Here is a 21,750-nt window from a genome sequence, read left to right as displayed (position 1 = left end):
TCTACCACAGACTGGGCTATTGCCAAGAGAAACTTGGACAACATTTTGAACACTTCCTATAACTGTAAGTACTAAATTTTCAATTCTAATTATTAAATTAATGTTATCTTAATGTAAGAGAATGACTTATTTGGATAAATGACGAATAACTTTAAAACGCCACCATTTCAGTTAGAGTGAACCTTTTGAGGTCCGGTTTGCGGCAATGTATTCTACTAACTAAGACCTTTAATTTGATATAAAACTCGACCTATGCTGCTATTTAAGAATTTTGTCTGACTCCTCGTGGGCCGTCCCCCATAAGGGATAAAAAAGACATTTATGGCTATTATTGATATACCAAGTCTCATTACTTTATCTATATTGGTAAAAATATATTAAACCGTTCCGGGACTTTTTTACCATACTGTATATATAAATTAATGTTTGTGTGTTTGTCCTTTATGGAATCGTACACTATTTGACCGATCATTATGAAAATTTGAATGTATATGTACTTTTCGACGGATAAGGTTTATATGCTATACTCATTTATAAAACTCACCACGAGGTGGCGCTGCAAAATATAATTACGAGACAGTAATTTGCCAAAGACTATTTGAAGGCACTAAATTACATGGCCAAGGCTTACGTAAAGCGTGCGAAGCCACGGGAAACAGCTAGTTATATATAAAATCTCTTTTACTGCATATACAAAAATACAAAGTTTTATCTTTATAGCGCTTCACCACAACTATACTATCAGAAATAGAATACAGTTTGGATATCAGATACCAAGACCAAATTGTTCCATAGAAAAATTTAACTCTTTTTACATAGCTCATGTGCTTTATAAAAATCTACCAGAGCACATATTGGAGGCAGAGGGTGGAAGTGTAGCTATAAGTGTATATAATTTTTACAATAATGTATTTTGTACAATCTTAAGTCAATCTTTTGTAAATTTTAATGTAAAACTATGCTACACAAATGTAAATTAAGAAAATACTGATTTATGGACTCTTCTCCTTACACAGACCTATAGTCTATATGGGGAATTATTCATTGAAATTATGGAAGTGTATTGTATATGTTATTGTTTTGTGTATGTGAATAAAAATATATTGATTTAATTTGAAAGTAAAGTTATTGGCATGCCTAGTATTGTAAGAGTGAATGTCTTGGTGTTGTTGGACATTATGAGTTGTAGCTATCACAATAATCAGCCTAATAATAATCAACCTTGGTTTATCTTATCTTATATATATTTATTTATCTTATATTTTGGACTCCAACAAATATTTTTTTTAAAGGATTAGACGAATTGGTACAAACATTCTTAAGTTAACGCATAGCAAAACATTTAGCTATTTATAAGATTAGTTGTTTGTTTCATAGTCATTATAACTCGTTTACATTTCACTCTTCCCATTGTGTGAATTAATTGTACAAAGATGATACACTAAACTCACAAAAAAATTCACACAAAACTATACCAATACTAATTGTACTGAAAATAGCATGAAATCTGGTTTTTTTAATTTTGCAACAAGAACACTGTGATATCCATACTTTAAAAGTTGCTAACTTGAGAGTAAATAACACTACATGTGCCTCTACCAAATCCGTATTGTATTATTAGGTACATGTACATTTAACTGTACCAAATATAGAGTTAACCCATTGCGGATCGTATTGTTTTGGCGCGCGGGCACGAATTAATTTACAGTCAGCGGCCGCCGCACGAACAGCAATGGTGCGACACATCGTATCGCTCGCTATTGTATACTAGAAAATTCAGCCGTAAAGGTATTCATTCATGTGGATCATGGGCCTGCTGGGGTATCCGTGATGTAGGAACATTCCGGGGTGTGGCAGGGATGATGTCTGAATCATAGTCTAAATAATGCGGCTCGGGCGAAGCGATTACAACATCGGGCCATTGTCTAGACTAAACCCGCCAACATGTACTTATAATAACAACTGAGGAAAACACCCAATCAGAAGTGCTAAAAAGCAGAGAGTAAACTTACATATGAATGATTTTTCAACTTCGACATATAACTGCGATCTGTAGGATATTTATAAAAGTTATGAAAACTCTAAACGCAGACCGTTGTTAAACACTCTTAGTTGACAAGTGAAGACGATCGCCCGATCTATCAGACATTAATAGAACTATTTGGAGGGAAACTTGAAAGCAGACCGCTTTTGCGACCTGAGCTCATCATCAAGTTAGGCCTGGCTGCTGCGTGACGAGCTCAGCTCGTCAGTGATCCGCAATGGGTTAAAGGATGAAGTGAGTGACATTTTACTTTCTTTGAGCAATATTAAAAAAAAATACTTTGAACTCAGTTGGTGGTTTTATACATTGAAGACCAAGCTGTTCACTGTACAAGACTTGGATTGTAACAGTAATCATGATATATTTTTTTAATACATCACAACAGACAAAAGTAAGCATAAAAAGAGTTTTTAAGAACCAAGGAGAAATGAAGGAGAAATTGCAATAAGAAAATTGATTTATTTAGGTGGTATTCATATATGATACGGCAAACGCCTGTTTTACTTTGGTAACTTGACATGTTTGAGTTCATGTGTAAGCCAAACCGCAAACGAGAGCAGGACCAGACTGCCAGACTGATGTGCCGCTGCTATGGACACTGGGACATATGTCAGCAGTGTAGTAATTCCCATTGCAACCTGTGGACAAATTTTAATTGGATTTGTTTGTCAAGAGACAAGCAGCTTGACATGTTTGATTTTGTGTGTGGACTAGACAATACATGAGAGTAGGACCAGAATGAAATGAAACTTTTTGAGATTTTATGTGTATTTTACTTTTTGCAGCTACTTAGGTTGTTGTATAATATAAAGTAAAAGTTTTAAAATAGTATTCCACACTGTAGAAAACATATTTTATTTTAAAAGTTTTTAGTTCTTTTAGTTCTAAATGTTTGTAATATAATTTACACTTTTTAAAATATACAGCTAAAACAAAAATATAGTACAACCAGAAGTTTACTTTGTTCAAAACAATAAGTCTAAGATAAATTAAAATCTATTTCTGTCAAGTGTTGTATATGTGTGTTAACATTTTTTTCCCTGAACTGATAATGATTCTATTTATAGTACAAAATTGAAATTTTCTGTATAGTACATAGCTTCTTTGTTTAAAGGTTATTTTTGACGATGGAAGGATTGTGAAGGAAACAGGATTTTTCCGGACATTTGCCATCGTTCAGTGAAACAAGAAAACAGTAACACTACGTTTCGAGATCTGCAATCTGATCTCTTCTTCAGGTAAAGAACTAACCTAATACATAATTACAAACTAAGTTAAAATAAACAAATCTTACTAAAGCGTTGTGGCACGCCTAAGTCAGGAATCACAACCTACATGTTGTTGTCAACTTCACTAACACTAAAGACATGCACTTAATACAAAACTATACAAAACACTAATCATTAAAAGTAAACTACGGAATACAGGTCACAATGCGTCTTCACTCGTCTACTGACCACCTACGACTGACCAGAGGGACTAGCCAATGGCAATCGTGACGGCTGGCTAAAACAAGATGGCGGAAATACAAGGGAAGGGGAACAGGAATGGGCCCTTTCGTTATTATTGGTTCATGCGAGATGAACTTCTTAAAACCATATTGTGACTCCGCATTGGTTTATTACAAATATCCGATCCGTTTGATACTTTTGGTTTTCTCTTTAGTTCATTTTTTAGACCATCATAGAAGTCATAGACCATCATATGAAATGGGATGAAGCCCACATAATACATCGGGAACCACATTTCTTCAAAAGGAAATTAATTGAGGCAACATACATTAAATTGGCAGACCAACCAATCAGTCAACCATCAGTCGAGATTAGGCCGCTTTGGTTGCCAATTCTAAAAAATGAACTAAAGAGAAAACCAAAAGTATCAAACGGATCGGATATTTGTAATAAACCAATGCGGAGTCACAATATGGTTTTAAGAAGTTCATCTCGCATGAACCAATAATAACGAAAGGGCCCATTCCTGTTCCCCTTCCCTTGTATTTCCGCCATCTTGTTTTAGCCAGCCGTCACGATTGCCATTGGCTAGTCCCTCTGGTCAGTCGTAGGTGGTCAGTAGACGAGTGAAGACGCATTGTGACCTGTATTCCGTAGTTTACTTTTAATGATTAGTGTTTTGTATAGTTTTGTATTAAGTGCATGTCTTTAGTGTTAGTGAAGTTGACAACAACATGTAGGTTGTGATTCCTGACTTAGGCGTGCCACAACGCTTTAGTAAGATTTGTTTATTTTAACTTAGTTTGTAATTATGTATTAGGTTAGTTCTTTACCTGAAGAAGAGATCAGATTGCAGATCTCGAAACGTAGTGTTACTGTTTTCTTGTTTCACTGAACGATGGCAAATGTCCGGAAAAATCCTGTTTCCTTCACAGTACATAGCTCTACTTTTTAATAATCGAGTTATCTTTTTTCACTTGTCAGAACTGTATAGCTATAACAGTATATCTACCTGCAGCCATGCCATTGTAGCCACTGCATTGGCAGCTAACACAGCTCTCCTGGGGATCATTCTCCTTCGTGACAGCAGCCACATTCCTGATATCAACATCAATGTTGATGTTCCCTGTAAATATATATGTAAATTAACTGTCAATATCTTTGGAAACATCAGTTATTAAAAATACATTGACCTTTGTTTGAAGTTTGTTTTTGATGGAAGGATTGAAAGAGAAACAGGATTTTTCCGGACATTTGCCATCGTTCAGTGAAACAAAATAATGAGTAACACTACGTTTCGAGGTCTAAAATCTGGTCTCTTACTCTGGTGAATAACTACCTTAACAAATTGACCTGTTGCACAATGAGTGACATTGACCTGTTGTGATATAAGCCTATCTTGAATTTCCTTGTCATATTAAAAGTAAAGTAAAAAGTAAAGAATGTCTTATTTTACCAGGCGAAGTTAGGGCTAAGAAGCCCTCTCTAACACTTAACCTGTATATTAAGCAGATACAGAAAAGTAAACTAGAATTATTTCCTCACTACTGTGCAGAGTGTTACAAAAATTGCACATATACGTTATTACTCTGTATATTAGTTATTGTCCTGTATACAATATGCTTTGGTTACATACATATTTATATGAACGTAAAATAAATTAAATGTATTTAAAATAATTATCTATATTTAGTTTAATTGGTTACAATTAATGATGAAGATTTCAGCTATTTAGGTCAAAATGTTTAGGATATATATTAAAATATGTACTAAAAACATGCTAGAAAACACAAGATTAAACATTCTTTTGTTTTCACGCAAATAAAATGCTGTATGATACTTATTTAAACTTTATTAATATGCGCTTGGATTTTATTAGAATAGTTATACAGTATCTCTTTTCTTTCTCTTAAATATCTTTTATAAAATCCTATCATAATTTATTTTACTCCTTATTTTGCAATTACAAACAGAAACACACATGGGCCAAGCAACATTAACAAGTATACTTTTAGTTTGGTTGATATACTAGTTACTTTAAATTTATATACTTTTAAATCAACCAATTAAGTGTAAATCTAATCAGCTGTTACTTTTCTAGTAAGAACTTTATATTTAATCTCATGTATTTTTCATTATTAAATGATAATGATTAAACATACTTATAATTTTTTTTGTAAAAGAACGTTAAAAATAAAAATAATAAATAAATGCAAATACAATCTGTTTAAATTAAAACACTTGTGGATACCCTTAACGCTATATTTGTATGATGATAAAGTAAAATTATTAAAACTTTTTCCTTATGTAAGCATTAAAACAAAAAAACATTAATTAATTATTTTATTAATTATCATTAACTAAATAAATTCCCAAATTCTGAAGTACTGTATTTTGTCAGTTTTCTACCAAAGATCCCCTTATGCATTTACCAAGAGCCTGTGGTCGAACTGAACCGTTGTGGGGTTTTCAGTAAAGTTGCGAAGAGCAGGTGAAAATGCCAAAATGTCGTCAGGTATCCACTTATCAGCCATTTTGGGAAACGAGTTGTATATCAACCCAGCATCAAGTCCAGCCACAAAAGCCCCTGAAACACACAAATTATATTCTTAATCTGTTATTACTCACACATAGTAAAAAAATATATTAGACAAACTTGTAAAATACTTCTGAAATTACAATGATACTTTGACAATCATAATCAATAGTGTGTGAATTTATTGAATTATTAGCATTTATGGCACAAAGCTCTAATCAAACTGCTTGGTGGTCGGATATTGGGGAGGTATGGCTTTCTTACGCTGTTCCTATGTGGAATAGCACAACTAGAGTAGTCTGGGGTATATCAGTGTGAGCCCTAGCTTCACAAACCACTTCTGACATTGGGATACTGAGTAAATATTTCAATAACTTTTAATAGACAAAGGATATTTTGTTGAAAATCTGTAAATTCTAGCTTGAATGAGTACTTGAAGTCAAAAATGTTCACCAAATCCAGAAAAATTCTATTTTGTATTCATCCACAGCATCACTTTTGTGTACTCAAAGAAGTTTTTTTTTCAATTGCATGATAGAAATAAGTATGAGTAAACACTGATGTTGTCATAAAAATCTTCAAAAGAGTGATGTTTTGTCTTCAGCTACATTACTTCTAAGAAATATTAAAAAGTTCAGTTGAATCTGCAACTTTAATGCCTTTAACATAGTTATTGTTATTGGAGTGAGTTTGGTATTGTGCCTTATATGATACCAAAGACTTCAAAAACCAAAAGCCAACTCCTAAACTAGAAAGAGAATAGTAAAAATATTTTTTTTCTAAGTGCAAAGATCCTTGGGACTTTACTGCTGTAGAAACAAGACTTCTGTGATCTCCTTAACTTCTATTGCTCTTGGAACATAGTTCAAGAGTAGTAACTAACTAACTGTAAGTGAATTTCACAATTTTAAAAGCTTTTAGTTTGTAAAAATCGTCTTAAAACTCCTTGGGGGACTCCAAAAGTAGTTCATATTTGTACGCTGATGAAAACTCTTTCATAGACTCATCAATGAGAGTGTGAACTCTTCTGAATTAGATCAAAAACAGAAGATGGCTTTTCAGCTAGTTCAATTATATGCATTAAGTTCTAAGAATCAGACATTATCCAAAACCAGTTAATCTTTCACGTCCACATTATGCAGCTATGATGGAAAGGGTTAATTCAATGTGAATATTGACTTTAGCTCCATTTCACCTTTCGATTAGTGCAACTCTGAAATCTGACACACTCACAGACTTAATTACTGGGATCTTGAGATCACGTCTGCCTGAAGGGATAAAAAAACAGTAGGCAACGAAAAAGATGTTCATAACGAACTCTGTATCATTTCAAAATCAGAGACACCTAGACCACAAAAGAGGTCTTTCTGGTTCAGCCATCAGCCAATCATTGAAAAAAATGTGAATGTATCATTTGGCAAAATATTCTGAGAACGATTTAATCTGTAGACTTTTAAATTTTGCATGAAAATTTATTTATACATATATAAGAATGTGTTCTATGATGGTGCTTGCCCAACTATTGAATTTGGCTGAGCGTAATTTTTATGTCAATTTATTTTTTTATAATTTCATGTCTTTCTATCTGCCCACACAAAATCTCAAGAATGAAATAAACTATGGATTTTAAATATTGCGCACAATCCCAGTGAAGCCTTTTATGTGGTGTGGCATACTCTTATCTTGTGTATTTTATATTTTGGTGATAGGTGTGTCAAAGTTGAGCCACGATGAACTCACGTTGTGAGCTAAAAATAACTTCACAAATCTGTCACACACTCAAGAAAGACAAGGGATCGCTCAACTGAAGATTATTACATTACTTTTTTGTTTGTTTGGTTATGTTTAACCCTCTCTTGAGCAATTGCCATGACAAGGAGCCTGGCACTAATGTCCAATCACCACTGATCATCACTAACTGCTTTATCACTACTTTCTGCTTTGTGCTGCCATCAACAGCTACTTTTGGAATTGCTAATGGAAATATCTATTGACAGTATTTTTGTCCACAAGGATTCATTGCATGGTTTTATGTTTATTGATGCTGTCTAAGAATAATGGATAAAACGTTTTAACGATCTCTTCATTGACAGTGATTTAGCCATTTTTCATCAAAATTCCTTCAAACTTCTTTTGCTATTATTAGATCTACTTGTAACTTTTTGTAGCCACTAATTTACTGACATATTGTCATGTTGTTTTAACAGTTATTTGAACAAGATATGTAGCCTTATTTTAATATAACAATACAAACAAAGAATTCTTTTACAAATGAGTATTCATTTACATTGAATTTACCTTAAAGGCTTAATAATTTTTCAAATTAATACCATCATATTATAGAGAATTTAATAATATTTACAATGATGTATAATACAGGACAGTTTTGTATGGAGTAGAGTTGCGACTGAGTGGCTCAATCAAATGAGCCTGGTAGTATCACAAGCGTGTTACACTGTTGATAAAATTGTAACTTTACGATGAGTAAGAAAAATCTGAATGACGTAAAACTTAATTTTATTTCTATGTAACATTTGAAAACGTTTATACATATTTTGTACTAATATGACATGAAAGATTATAACTTGAGGAATAAATGAACAACAAAGTTATCATTCTAGATATAAATAAGCATTACAAAATTACAATCATATTGGTAAAACTATACAAAATGACCCCAGTCATTATGGATAGTAAGTCTCATTGTTTGGTCGTCTTCAATGAGTTAAAAGATGAAGATCGTCTTCAAAGGGTTAAAATATTACATAAAACTAAATATTTTTGTGTAGTAGACAAATATTTCCTAAACATCAAGAAAAATGAGAACTCAAGTAATACTACGTGTTAAGATAATTTAACTATTCTTGTTGCACAAACCAATCAGGAATATTAATAGTAGGCTAATTTACAATGAAAACATTCCTTTACCTCATAAAATATAAAATAATGTAGCAAGTATCGAAGATAAGCATTTTTACTGAAAGTTGTATATTTAATGTTAACAGATATCCTATTTACATTTGTATTTAAATTTACTCAGGCCATGGACACTTAAAAATTACATTACAATTCTGATTGGGCAATTTCAGATTTGTATTACTAAATAGTTTTAAAATAATAAAAGTGCTTAGCTAATAATTAGATTAAGAAAATTCAATATCTAAGTTTTGTAATACATTAAAAAATATGAATTTGTTTTGAAATTTTAAATTGTTCGAATTTGTAATTTCAATGATTTTGTGAAGGAAACAGTATCTTTCTGGAATGCCATCATACAGTGATACAATAAATCAGAAACATTATGTTTCAAGATTTACAATCTAATCTATTTCTCACTTGCATAACTAATCTCCTATAATAACAATCACGTTAAAATAAACAAATCATACCACAGCATTGTGACACACATAAGTAAAGAATTACAACAAACATGTTATGTGTCAATTCCATACACACTATATCTAAAACATGCACTTTATATAAACAAAACACAAATCATTGAATCTGAACTAAAGAATACATGTCAAGATAGGTTTAACGTTGTTTTCTTCGTGGTTCTCATTGATGAGGTTACTGATTCCTTGTATCAATGTACAATGGCAAATATCTGAAAAAATCCTGGTTCCTTCACAATACTTTCATTGTTAACAACAAACTTTAATCTATTTTACTCAAAATTTACTTTCTCCAAAAGTTGTTGTATTCGGCCAGAATCAAACAACTTGGTAGACAGAATGTCTGTCACAGCAGAAGTGCTAGGTCTAGCCTTTCCTTCGCCAACAATGACGGTTGTAGACTCATCATTTTCTTTGCACATTAAATAAAAAACTCTAGACCTTGCATCCCTTGATCTGTATGTGAATAGTAAACAACTGTTTTTAGACTCATTTTAAATTGTTTGATCATTTAGAATGAGTCTAAGATAATATTGATGTCTAAAATATTGTTTAGATTCCATCTTCATATTTTACCTTGGTGTCCTTGCAATTTGGTAAAGGCCTTCTATTACTACCCTATTCTTGATATCATAACTTGAGAACTTGTGAACACACCTGAGACCGCTGTAAGGAATACAAGGCCCTTGCAGGAATGGGCGAGTGCTCGGAACCTGGTGGCGGACCGCGTGACCTGAGCAAGTCTCTCGGCAGGCAATAGCTGGTCTAGAGCTGACCACAAGAACAGAGTGTATAGGACGAATGCCAGACTGAGGTGTGAGGCCAGACGGTATTGGGACACTCTGGGCACATCACTGGGACCATCAAACTTGTTTTCCAGGCCAGATTTGACCATGTACCAGCCCATTAGCCCCTAAAAACAATAAGTTGAGTATTTTGGATAATTATTCATGAGGATTTATACATGTTTGTTTTTTCCCAAGGTATATAATGGAGAAAATTTTATGTTTGGGTAAAACATTGGTTTTGTCATCACCTAATACTAGTTAACCCTTTCAGGGCCAGGAGCAAATATGAGATGTTGCAAAATTTGTTCACATCTCATATCCCCTTGTGACTAGTCAAAAGTGCCAGGCTAAAATTGGTGATTTTGCAGTCTCTTAGATTAAAATTTATAAGTTTTCATAAAAATTAGAGAATGACCTAAAAGTTGCACCAAATTACTTGTATAAATATATACTATCAACAACAAAAATATATAGATGTAATTTTAAGTAATTTAAATTTTTTTTTATGTTTTAATAAATTACATAAAAATTTTTAGTTTTTTGCAAATAACTAAAAAAGGAAAAATAATTAGGAAGCTATTTTATTATATTATACATTTAGAAAGGAACAACCATACAAAATTTTGTGTTATTTCTCTCATAAATAAATTTTTTATGACACATTTTGTATAAATACGCATAATTGCACTTCACAACATTTTATAAGTATTACAGCAACTGACTCTTACATTGCAAAAAACTTAAAATAAATATTCACATTATGGATGTACCGGTTAACAAGTTACGGTTACCTGCATTGCAATGAGGGTACCAAAAGCTAACACTCTTTTCTTCAAGACTGGTTGAAACCAACCCTTGGCCCAGAAAATTGTAGCTGGAATAAAAAAACTTGCTCCAATAAGTCGTCCCCATTGCCTATGTGCATATTCCATCCACCAGATGAATTTGAACTCTTCCAAAGTCATATTCTTGTTTTTTCTGCAACAAAAAAAATGACGGTTAAATTTATATTTACGTGTAACAGGAAACTTTCTTTTCAATTTGTTTTTTTTTATTGGCATGGCAAGTTTTTAACTGCTCAAAATGGTTTTACATTATATAGACTTGCTGACTCACAACCTCTTTATGTGGTTTGATGTTCACATAGCGTGCAATATCAGCCTGTCACGTAGTTCTTTCTTGCAGCCAATTCTCGAATTATTTAAACAATGTAACTATTTTTCTATGGAGAATATTGGACACAAAACATGAGACATACGTTTGTATTAAAGTAAAAGTAAAGTAAAGTAAAGACGTCTTATTTTACCAGGCGAAGTTAGGGCTAAATACATAATCTAATACGTAATATGAATCATAATACATAATCTATTATGTTTTGTTCTAGTGTTATTTTACTGAAAACTGACAATATTGAATGTTCCTGTCAGCTCAGTAGAGTTATGGCAGCTTATGTAAATGAAGTGACAACATTTGCTTATCCAGGCGATTGTTTATATTTTACGTAAGTGAAATTCACTTTTCTATAGAAAAGTTGTTGGGATTGTAATATATGAGGACTATCCAGAAGTAAATTACGTTTCGCTCTGTAACCATTAGGAACGGGACAATTGCGGCCATTTTGATGTCAGGGCATATCTTTGTTCAGTGGCTATCCAGCCATCTATTTAGAGGTTACTGTTGTTCCTCGTTGTTTTACAATAGCAATTTAAGGTATGTAATACAATTGAAACTCCCACAAGTTTTTAGGTACGGTCAGTAATACGGTTTTTTGTTGGCTAAACACAAAAAACCAATTGAGATTTATCGCCAACTCTGTGAAGTTGGTCGGTCAGCATCTCGGATAACCAATACTTCCAAGACCTCCATAGATTGCGTATTGAAGCTGAAATTTCAAATCATACAGGTCAAGTTTACAGCATCAGCAAACGAATGGAAAATAATAAAAGACATTAAAGTTCCTTTAGAAGAAACTACAGTCCACAGAACCCTAATTGCTTAAGGGATGAGCCTGCTGGGGAAGATTGGTACCATGTGATTAATGCTTGTAATGCTGAAGAAGCTTAACAACAATTTTTGACAACTGTGACAAGAGCACTTAACTATGCATGCCCAAAGCAGACTAAAAGCAAAATCAAAAGTAATCTATGATGATGAAGCCAATAATCTAAAAAATAAATATCTTAGAGCTTTTTATAAATATGAGAAGACAGGTAGTAATAGTGACAAGGAAGAAATGGCAAATATAAAGAGAAATTATGATATTAAACTCAGAAATCTCAAACGTAACATCACTCAGGAACATATAACGTACTCTGGAAAATTATTAACTTAGAAAGGAACACTAAGCAAACACACAATACTTCTCTATGCTTGGAGGTGAATGGCAAGAAGGAGGATGACCCAGAGCTCATTGCTGATTATCTCAACATTTATTATTCATAAATAGCAGAAACAACTCTTCAGGAAAACAGAAACCAGCTGCAAAATGTAGTTCTAGCTCATCCAAACAATATTGCAGCTTACCATTATTACACAACATTCAATTTTACCCTTATTGATGAGAAAGAAGTCCCAGAAGTAATAAACTCACTAAAACCAAGTTATCTTTTGGACTGGACGAATTCCCAGCTAAAACAGCAAAACTGTGCAAAATAGTTGGCAGCTCCTCTAACAAATATAAATAACAAATCATTCAGTCTGGAACAATTCACATCTGCACTGAAAATATCTTAAATCTATCCCAAGCATAAATAAAAAAGGTTCATAAAAAAATCCAAAAAATTATTGACCTATATCATCTCTTATCCACATTTTCCAAAATAATTGAGAAAATTGTACTGAGAAAATGCTACAACACCTTGAAATTAACAATCTTCTAAGAACCAGCATGGATTTCTCAAGGGGAAGTTGACTTTTAGTGCAATTACAAGCTTAGTCGAGTTTATTACAGATAAATTAGAAGAAAAAAACCATGTATCAGTTGTTTTTCTAGACTACAGTAAAGCATTTGACTGTTTAGGACACAAATTGATACTGGATAATCTGACTGCACCAGGCTTTCAAGGTAGAGCCAAAGATTGGGTATCCAGCTATTTAAAAGGGCGTAAATCGTAGAAGTTCAGACAACAAACAGCAGTAAAAGCAGTATTGTCAGAACCAAGCCGCTACGAGTGAAAAGAGGTGTGCCTCAGTCCTGGGTCCTGTCATGAATGTGCTTTTTACAAATGACTTTGTGTTTTATAAATGACAGAACTGTGGAGACAATAATGTATGCAGACAACACCACCTTGCATTTTAAGAATGAAAAAGCTCAAAGTTTCTTTTCTGACATAACACACACAATAGATAAAGCACTCCAGTACTGCCTCCATAACGAATCAGCAATAAACCCATTGAAAACAACACAAATCAATTTTAGTCGCAAATCTGAAGAAATACAAAAAATTCTCAACAACTCTACAGAACAGCAAAATAAATTTTCTGGGCTTAACAATAGATTCTGACCTTAACAATAGATTCTGACCTTTCCTTGGCCGCTCATGCTGACATACTAAGTAAGAAACTTAGCTCTGGAGCCTATGTGGTTCATAGAATGAAATGGATATGAGGGATGTTGACAGCAAAGACAGCATTCATGCACTGATGGAATCCCACATCAGATATGGCGGGATAGTGTGGGGAAGAACATCCGAGCACAACCTCAAAAGAATACCTCTGCAACTACACTTAAGAATTCTGAAGAAGAGTTATTAACACACACTATTTGTTCTCTGTCTTTCCAGTAACTTTCAATTAATTGTAATTCAAATTCCTTATTCCATAAAATTCAAGTTTTTTTACATAAAATAAAGTGACTTACAGGGTCAAAAGCCTTGCTCAAATCCATCAGTGTAGTTTCAGTCACCAACTTATTTTCAGAACAATTCAAGACAACCTCAATAATTACTTCAACACCTATTACAATGGAGTGATTTGGTCTATTGATAAGGATAGATGAAATTGTTGGATGTAAAATATTTAAAAAAGTTGCCTTATTAAACAGGATTCTACTACGAATTATCAGAACTATTACTATAGTGTAGTTCTCTGGTAATTTCTTGTCTCCTTTCTTAAATAAAAGGGTAACCTTAGAAAACTTAAAACAGCTAGAAAATTGACCCCCAACTAATATACAATTAATTATATACATAAGAGGTAGAATTATTAAATCTATATTTTTTTAAAGAAAGTTGGATATTTCATATAAGCCTTCACTACGTGAACAGTTCATTTTGGAAACAATGGAAATTACAGTACCACAGTCAATTAACTTCCACTTGAAATCATGTTCAATAACATTAACAGGATGAGGATAGTTCTCCAACAGATCAAAATATGATGTTGTCATTAACTATTACACCATTACTACTAGTTAACAAAACACTTATTCAAGACATCAGGTGTTACAGGTACAATATTAATTACTAGGCCTACTCAGATTACCAGATTCATTTTTTACAACTACTCATGCTGTTTTACATATTCTTTGCATTTGTAATCATAGTGTCCTTAGCAGTCTTCTTTGCTTTATTAATTTCTTGATTGTAAAAATTATTTTCAGTAACTTTAAAAAGTTTATAATATATACATTAAATTGTATAAATGGCAATAGCCTTATTTAATTTCAATAAACATTGAATCACAAAAATATATATGTATATAACTATATATATATATATATATTATATTTTTTTTTAAAGTTACTGAAAATAATCTTGTCCCAAACATAAGAGATAAGTTTCCATCTGCAATATAATACTAAAAGATTAAGCTCTCATGTTCTTAAGTTGAGGAGCATACCAAGTTTTAACTTTACATTTCGATTTTACAGGTACATTGATAAAAGGACAACAAATATTAAAATAATAACTTAACACATCAACAAACAATGAAAACATCAATACCTACATTATTACATAGGCCTAAATTAAACCAGTCAACATTACTTTAGGTAATTTTTATATTTTCCCTAAAGTTACTTTGTTTGAGATTTCGCTTTTGACTTCCTTCATGTGGGCCTTCAACATTTATCTTACTGATATATTTTTTGTTACTAAAAAATAACCCACACACCAGCATGATCAGAAATTATATTTTTGCTCTAACATGTACTGCTAAAACACATTTTATCAAGATTATAATAAATTTTGTCGAGACAGGCCATATTCCTAGTCGGTTTTTTCATTAGTGCAGTACAAGACTAAATAAATTTTAAAAGTGGTTTACATGGTCTTATGTATTCCAAAATATTTACATCGAGGTCTCCTACTAGGGTATAATATCTATGGGCCTTTGCCATTACATTAAGTAAAATATTTTCAAGACAACTTAAAGTTAGAAAAAATTAGAATCCGGAGTTCTTGTAAGTCGATTGTCACTTGGCTTGATGATTTCTGCCGAACTCGATCTCGTGACGTTAGAAAATTCTGGTAGCCGACAGTTCTCACAGATATATACAGCTTCCCCTTTAAAAGCTACAAATAACTGATATTTCACACTTGGACATTTTGTTGCTCGGTGCCATTCTTCACCTCCATATGTAGTTGTCCCTGGGACATTTAAAACAATTAAAGAATACAATGGCTACCATGAAAATGACTGATGACTGACTATAATGGCTGATGAAACAGCAAATATTGCTGGAAAAGAACAACTTTCTATTGGCTTTCAGTTTTATGATAGGAATCAAAATTTTATAGGCTGTGTTGAGCTAAAATCTCACGATATCCATCCAATCCCTGGTGTAATTCAGAGTTTTTTTAGCTGATCAGAGTCTTTCAGCAGATAATTGTGTTGGATTTGAAGGACGTTCTATGATGTCTGGAAAAGAAGGTGGTGTACAGGCCATTTTAAAGAAAAAGTAGCATAAATATTTATTTCTCAATATCTTAAGCCACAAACTAAATCTTGTGGTCAATGAAGTTAGTAAACCACTAGAAATAATAAACTTAATAGCAACATTTAAGTATACAATATTCTTTCACGAGCCGTCAGCCCACAGGAATTTAGCTCCTAATCCATCAAGACTCTTAAAAGACCAGATGGTCTAAAAAACACAAGAGCATTAGAAATTTTTGTGACAGCTTCCTTGAAATAATAGTCAATGCAATAGAAAATACCTCTCGGTCATAGGAAACTACTCTACAAGAAAAATTTGCCTACCATTTACACTGTGCAGTTACTAAACAAATTTTCGTTGCAGGTTTGGTTATAATTGCAAAGTACTCTGTAATTTTAGAACCCGTCATGAACGTTCTGCAAAGTAAAAATATGGATTTTATTATGGTGAGGAAACATACTGGTGAAATCCTTGATATTATCAAGAAGGATTGACATTTTGGGATTGCTTCCCAAAATGTGTCCTGCCAGGGGCATGTTTAAGAAAATATTATTTTGTGTGAAAAAATTAAAAATATACATTTAATATTGCCTTCACGCTAGACTAGATTTATAATGTCATATCAAATTATTTCATTATCATTAATATACCTACAGATCCATAAATTACTTTTATATTAAACAAAAGAGATTGCTACGTCATCACATGAATAGTGTTATGGTGAGAGACTCGAATATGCACTCACTACTATTTCTTGGACTGTGTTACTTTGGCGCTACATATCACTCCACCCAGACAAGCCAAAGCATGACATTGACTGGCAAAAATGTGGTGTAATATGTAGTATACTGATAGTGGCAGTTCAGTGGTTGTGTCAACAGGGGGGCTTCAAGCTCCATTCCAGCGAAAACGACCATTGCGTTAAATTCCTGGCTCCTACATGGTAGTGAAAAACTAAAAATACTAGCTATATGCCAACAGCTGGTTCCGGGGAGAATAAAAAGCACGTTATGACATTGCAGGTTCTAAGATTAATATGTTCAGTTGCACTCACATTTTAAACTCAGGAAACTCCTGGTATCTATTGAACTCCTCTACCCACTGCTGCTGGGTGGTGGGCAGTTTTCTCTCCCAGTAGTCGCCAAGTCACCATGGACAGTCCAGACTCTGTGAGTCTGGTAACACCACCTGGAATATCCAAAATTTATTTTTAATATTAATAAGCTGAGTTCTTAGTTTAATTTTTTTTTAGAGAATCATGTATTTTTATTTGGATCTAGTGAAATATCCAATAATATTATGAATATACTAAACTCTATTTAGAAGAAAATTCACTACATGGCAACTAAACAACATAACTATCTCCTATATTTTCTGGTTTAAAATGTGTCAAAACAATCATACAATTATAATCTTCACATATTCAGCTGCAGTTGTTTTCAAGAAAACTAAAGGAATAAAATAATACTCACTTATTATTATTGCTACTGTATAGTTTTTTTTTATTTATAAAAAATTTAATCTTGAACAAGCCTGAAAAGGATGCCTGTCCCAACTCAGCTAATAGTTCTCTCAAATCACTCGATTTGTTCCTAACATTAAGTGTGGACTTCAACCATATTACTAATAACCAAAACAAAACATATAACTAAAAATAAATCAATTAGACAGACACCAAAACACAACGAAAGCAATTAGAAAGACACCAAAACACAACAAACGCAGACGTAACTAAGATAATTGGCCCGGTCAGTTGGTCAGAGGCAAAACAGTTGCTTGCACAAGACGTTTCTTCTAACCATACAAAGATGAATAAAGTTTGATGATGTATTGAGTAATAATATATGTACCTCAATCGATAACTCGATTATTCTGCCATCGATTGATATTCAGTTTTAAACCGAAACATCGAAATAAGTAAATAATAACCGATTTCCAAACAATCTGCTTACTGCTGTATATACAGCAGTGCCAGTACTCAGGCGGCCTAACTACCGTATGTACGGCAGTTGCCAAATAAGAGGGTTAACACTTCTTTCTGAAGATAGGTTTCCACATCAAGTTTGAAATATCTTAAGATTATAATGGGTTAATAATGTTTTGACATAGTGTGAACTTTAAAAACACCGGTTACAAAAGCCACATATAATTAGATGATGAGACTATTCAATCAGCTGGAGAAAGTTTGTAACACATTGAATGTTTTCTTTTTATTGCTTCTTATTAAGAACAAAAAAATAATACATAGCCAACAGAACTGTGTTAATGTCATAAACATTAAGATCAGAACACAACAGAGCAAAATTAGTAAGGATCGTAAATGAGAACTATTGATAAAGTATTTAGGACTGGTGTCTAAATCTGTGGCTTTTTATTTTCAGCTGATAAGCATCACATAAAAATTAAATTGGTTGGATTTGAACTAGTAACCCATAAAGTATGTAAAGATCGCAGCTAGAATATTTAGTATTTTTTTTTTCCCCTTAGGGCGGCTTACTGCCATGCACTTAAGCCTCAAGGGCTTTTTGCGCACCCCGGAAACACACCATGAGGCCCACCAGTCTACAACTTCAGCAGTTCAACAAACCGCCGAAAACAACCTATCAAGTCCTCCTGGGAAAATTCACCACCCCTGTCCAAACTACCAAAGATGGCATACCGCTCTCTTGCTATTGCAGGGCAATCAAAGAGCAGGTGCTCAGCAGTCTCCTCCTGAGCATTACACCTTCCACAGAGCGGATCCTCCTGAAGGATGCCAACTCTGTGAAGATGCTTCCTCAGGTGACCATGCCCTGTGATGAGACCAGTGACCTTAGAAGACATTGATCTGTTTAATGAGAGAAGGTCCGAAGCCACCTTGGAGGAAGGTGACTGTAATACCATTCTACTCACTCTCAAACCCGGATGCAACCTCCATCTTCTCTCATGCTCCGCGCGAATCCATTTCGTTTCGAGACAACCCTAGAGGATTCACACCTTGGAACACCACAGAACGGTTGAGAACCCGTCATAATTGTTGCTGAGCCCTGGTTGGCCAGGGCATCAGCTCTTTCGTTCCCAAGAATCCCCTCATGACCAGGAACCTAAACAAACGGTTACATTGTTGATTCTGGCAAGGGAGGAAACGGCCTGATAGCAATCCCAAACCAGTTTGGATTTGATCACGCAAGAATCCAGCGCCATCAGCGCTGCCTGACTGTCCGTGAAAATATTAATCGTCTTCCTCCTATATCACAGACAAAGATTCTCATGAGCACATTCCATAATAGCTGCGACCTCCACTTGAAAGACTGTCGGATACAGACCCATAGGGACCACCAGCTCCCTACATGGTCTCACTCCCAGAATTCCAGCGCCTGTGCCGCTTTTTGTTTTAGAGCCGTCTGTGAACTATTCGAGCTCCGCTGGTGGAAGAGGTTTCTTTCCCTCTGACCAATCATCCCTTGAGGGTAACATAATCCTAAAGGGTTTGTCAAAGGAAAAATTTTTGTGGCATCTGATCAGAGATCATGTGCAGAACATCCTCCTGTATCAGAGTGCTAATTCTGCAGTGCCCACCGCTGCAGTCCGACCAGAGTCCCATCTGCTGAAGACAGTAGGCACTCCTCCTGGCCATAGCCCGAATGACAATGTCGAGGGGGGCGAGGTTAAGACAAAAATCCAGAGCCGTGCCTGGTGCACTAGGAAAAGGCCCCAGTGATAGCAAGGCAGGCCATCCTTTGGATACCCGCCAGACGAGCTACCACCGTCTTGGCCTCCGTTTTTGTGGCCACCATACGACAGCTCCATACATTAGTGCAGGTCTGACCACGGAAACATAAAGCCAGTACAAGAGCCTCGGCTTCAGTCCCCAGGGCCCACCTATCACACGTCTGCATTGCATTAGAGACCACTTCCCCCTGGCAATGACCCTTTCTAGATGAGGTCCCCAGTTTAGAACCCTATCTAGGATCATGCCCAGGTACTTGACCTCAGACTTCAGCTCAACGGGTGAGCCTTATTGAATAGAAAGGGACCAATGCCCTCCATCTGTCGCCTTCTGGTAAAGGCTACCACAGCAGCCTTGGTGGGGTTGACAGTGAGGCCAACCTCATCACACACCAATTTCCCACCATGTTCAGAGCAGCATTGGTCAGTTCCGTGATTGTTGTGTTGAACTTGCCACTCACAAGAATCACAATATCATCTGCGTACCCTTGTGCAAAGACACCGCTGCTATTCAAAGAATTTAGCAGGTCATCCACAACCAGGTTCCACAGAAGAGGAGAGAGGACGCCGCCCTGCGGACAGCCCCTCGTAGTCTTCGCACTAACACTTGCTCCCATGAGGGTTGTAAACACAACCCTGTCTGTGAGCAAGGCCCCTATCCAGTCACACACCTGACCATCAACACCACGTCTTTAGACCGCATTGATAATCGCCTAAGTGGCTGTATTGTCAAAGGCTTCTTCAATGTCTAAAAAGACTCCTATGGCTACCTCTTTTGCTGCCAGCGTTTTCTCAATCCTGCATACCAATTGATGCAGGGCCGAGTCGCATGACCTTATTGAGATTTATGTAGGCATGCTGGTTAGGATGTAGAGGTCCGCTCCAAAAAGAGCACCCTCCCAAACAAACCTGGCAACAATTTCTTCCTGGTATTTGAGACGGAAGGAGGACAGGCAAATTCTGTCTGAAAGACTTCGCCGATCCGATGCCCAGCCCTCAACCCTGTCTTCGTATGAACACCACACTGTATCACTCTCCAGGATAGTTGGATTACCTGAGAGCCACAGAGGCTCCTGAACAGTCCTGTCACAGCTGGGGAAGGAGAATATTCCAACCCCCGCTGCACAGCAAACCGGCTCAGACCTCCCCGTCACCCCCATCCCAGAAGCTTTGTAAGGACTGAAGGATTTGATTGCCTAATCAATCCTTCTGAAGGTCCACTAATAACGGTGCCCAGAACTCCACTGCAAATGGGTGGCGTGGCCCGCATGTCACCCCCTCACTGTCGGGTGGGTTGATTACTCTCAATGAACAATACAGTCCGGGAAGTGTTGGTTCCCTATCATAACTTTTAGAACTCCTTCCCGGTTTCCATAATGTAAAACAACCTTGATCGTCCTTGAAGACTACCAAGCCGGCGAGATGATATTCTTTGCTAATAGCTTTTGTAACTTGCACAGCCCTGCACACTGTCAAAATCGGTGCAGAGCTTCTTCCATGCAGGCCGTCACGAACCTTGCGGTTGTACAGTGCAAGTAGCCTCGTGTAGGTGTCCCAAGTGCCCCAAGGTTGTTGGGCTCTCCCTGAATAAGCCCTGACCCACTTCCTCAAAGAGGCCAAGTATCATAGCTTCCAGCAGTAAAGAAAGACCATACTATATTAGCTTCATATAGTAATATATATTGTAGTATATGTTACTTAACAGCTTACACATCTTTGAAATAATGTAAAAAAAGAATTTTTATTTTTTAATTAATTTGACACACATATGAAATATCAGTGCAGGAACACCTTCATGATACAGCTTCACAGTCACAAAGATCATAACCATCTTTTCGTTGTTTACTAAACATCAAATTACACATGTTAACTCTCCCTATACCAGCTGATATTCCTTCTTAATCAATGTTTCATTCTAAAAGTCTGGAGCTTAAAGATCTTAATTTCCAT

At 35.0% G+C, this 21,750-nt stretch overlaps 1 protein-coding gene across 1 annotated transcript; it reads right to left on the bottom strand.

The window, feature by feature from the left end:
* Positions 1 to 2,483: 2,483 nt before the first annotated feature.
* Positions 2,484 to 20,631, bottom strand: LOC124353231 (cytochrome c oxidase assembly protein COX15 homolog). Its single transcript, XM_046803145.1, is given in 8 exon segments — positions 2,484 to 2,682; positions 4,508 to 4,621; positions 5,928 to 6,082; positions 10,084 to 10,339; positions 11,006 to 11,192; positions 17,147 to 17,217; positions 17,219 to 17,280; positions 20,607 to 20,631. Coding segments are annotated over 8 exon segments (1,008 nt in total). The 3' UTR covers positions 2,484 to 2,544.
* Positions 20,632 to 21,750: the final 1,119 nt, after the last annotated feature.

Source organism: Homalodisca vitripennis, chromosome 1 (assembly GCF_021130785.1).
Source record: "Homalodisca vitripennis isolate AUS2020 chromosome 1, UT_GWSS_2.1, whole genome shotgun sequence".
In the NCBI taxonomy this organism is placed as follows: domain Eukaryota; kingdom Metazoa; phylum Arthropoda; class Insecta; order Hemiptera; family Cicadellidae; genus Homalodisca; species Homalodisca vitripennis.
Note: the sequence above shows the minus strand (reverse complement) of the source record. Positions and strands in the feature narration are given on the sequence as shown.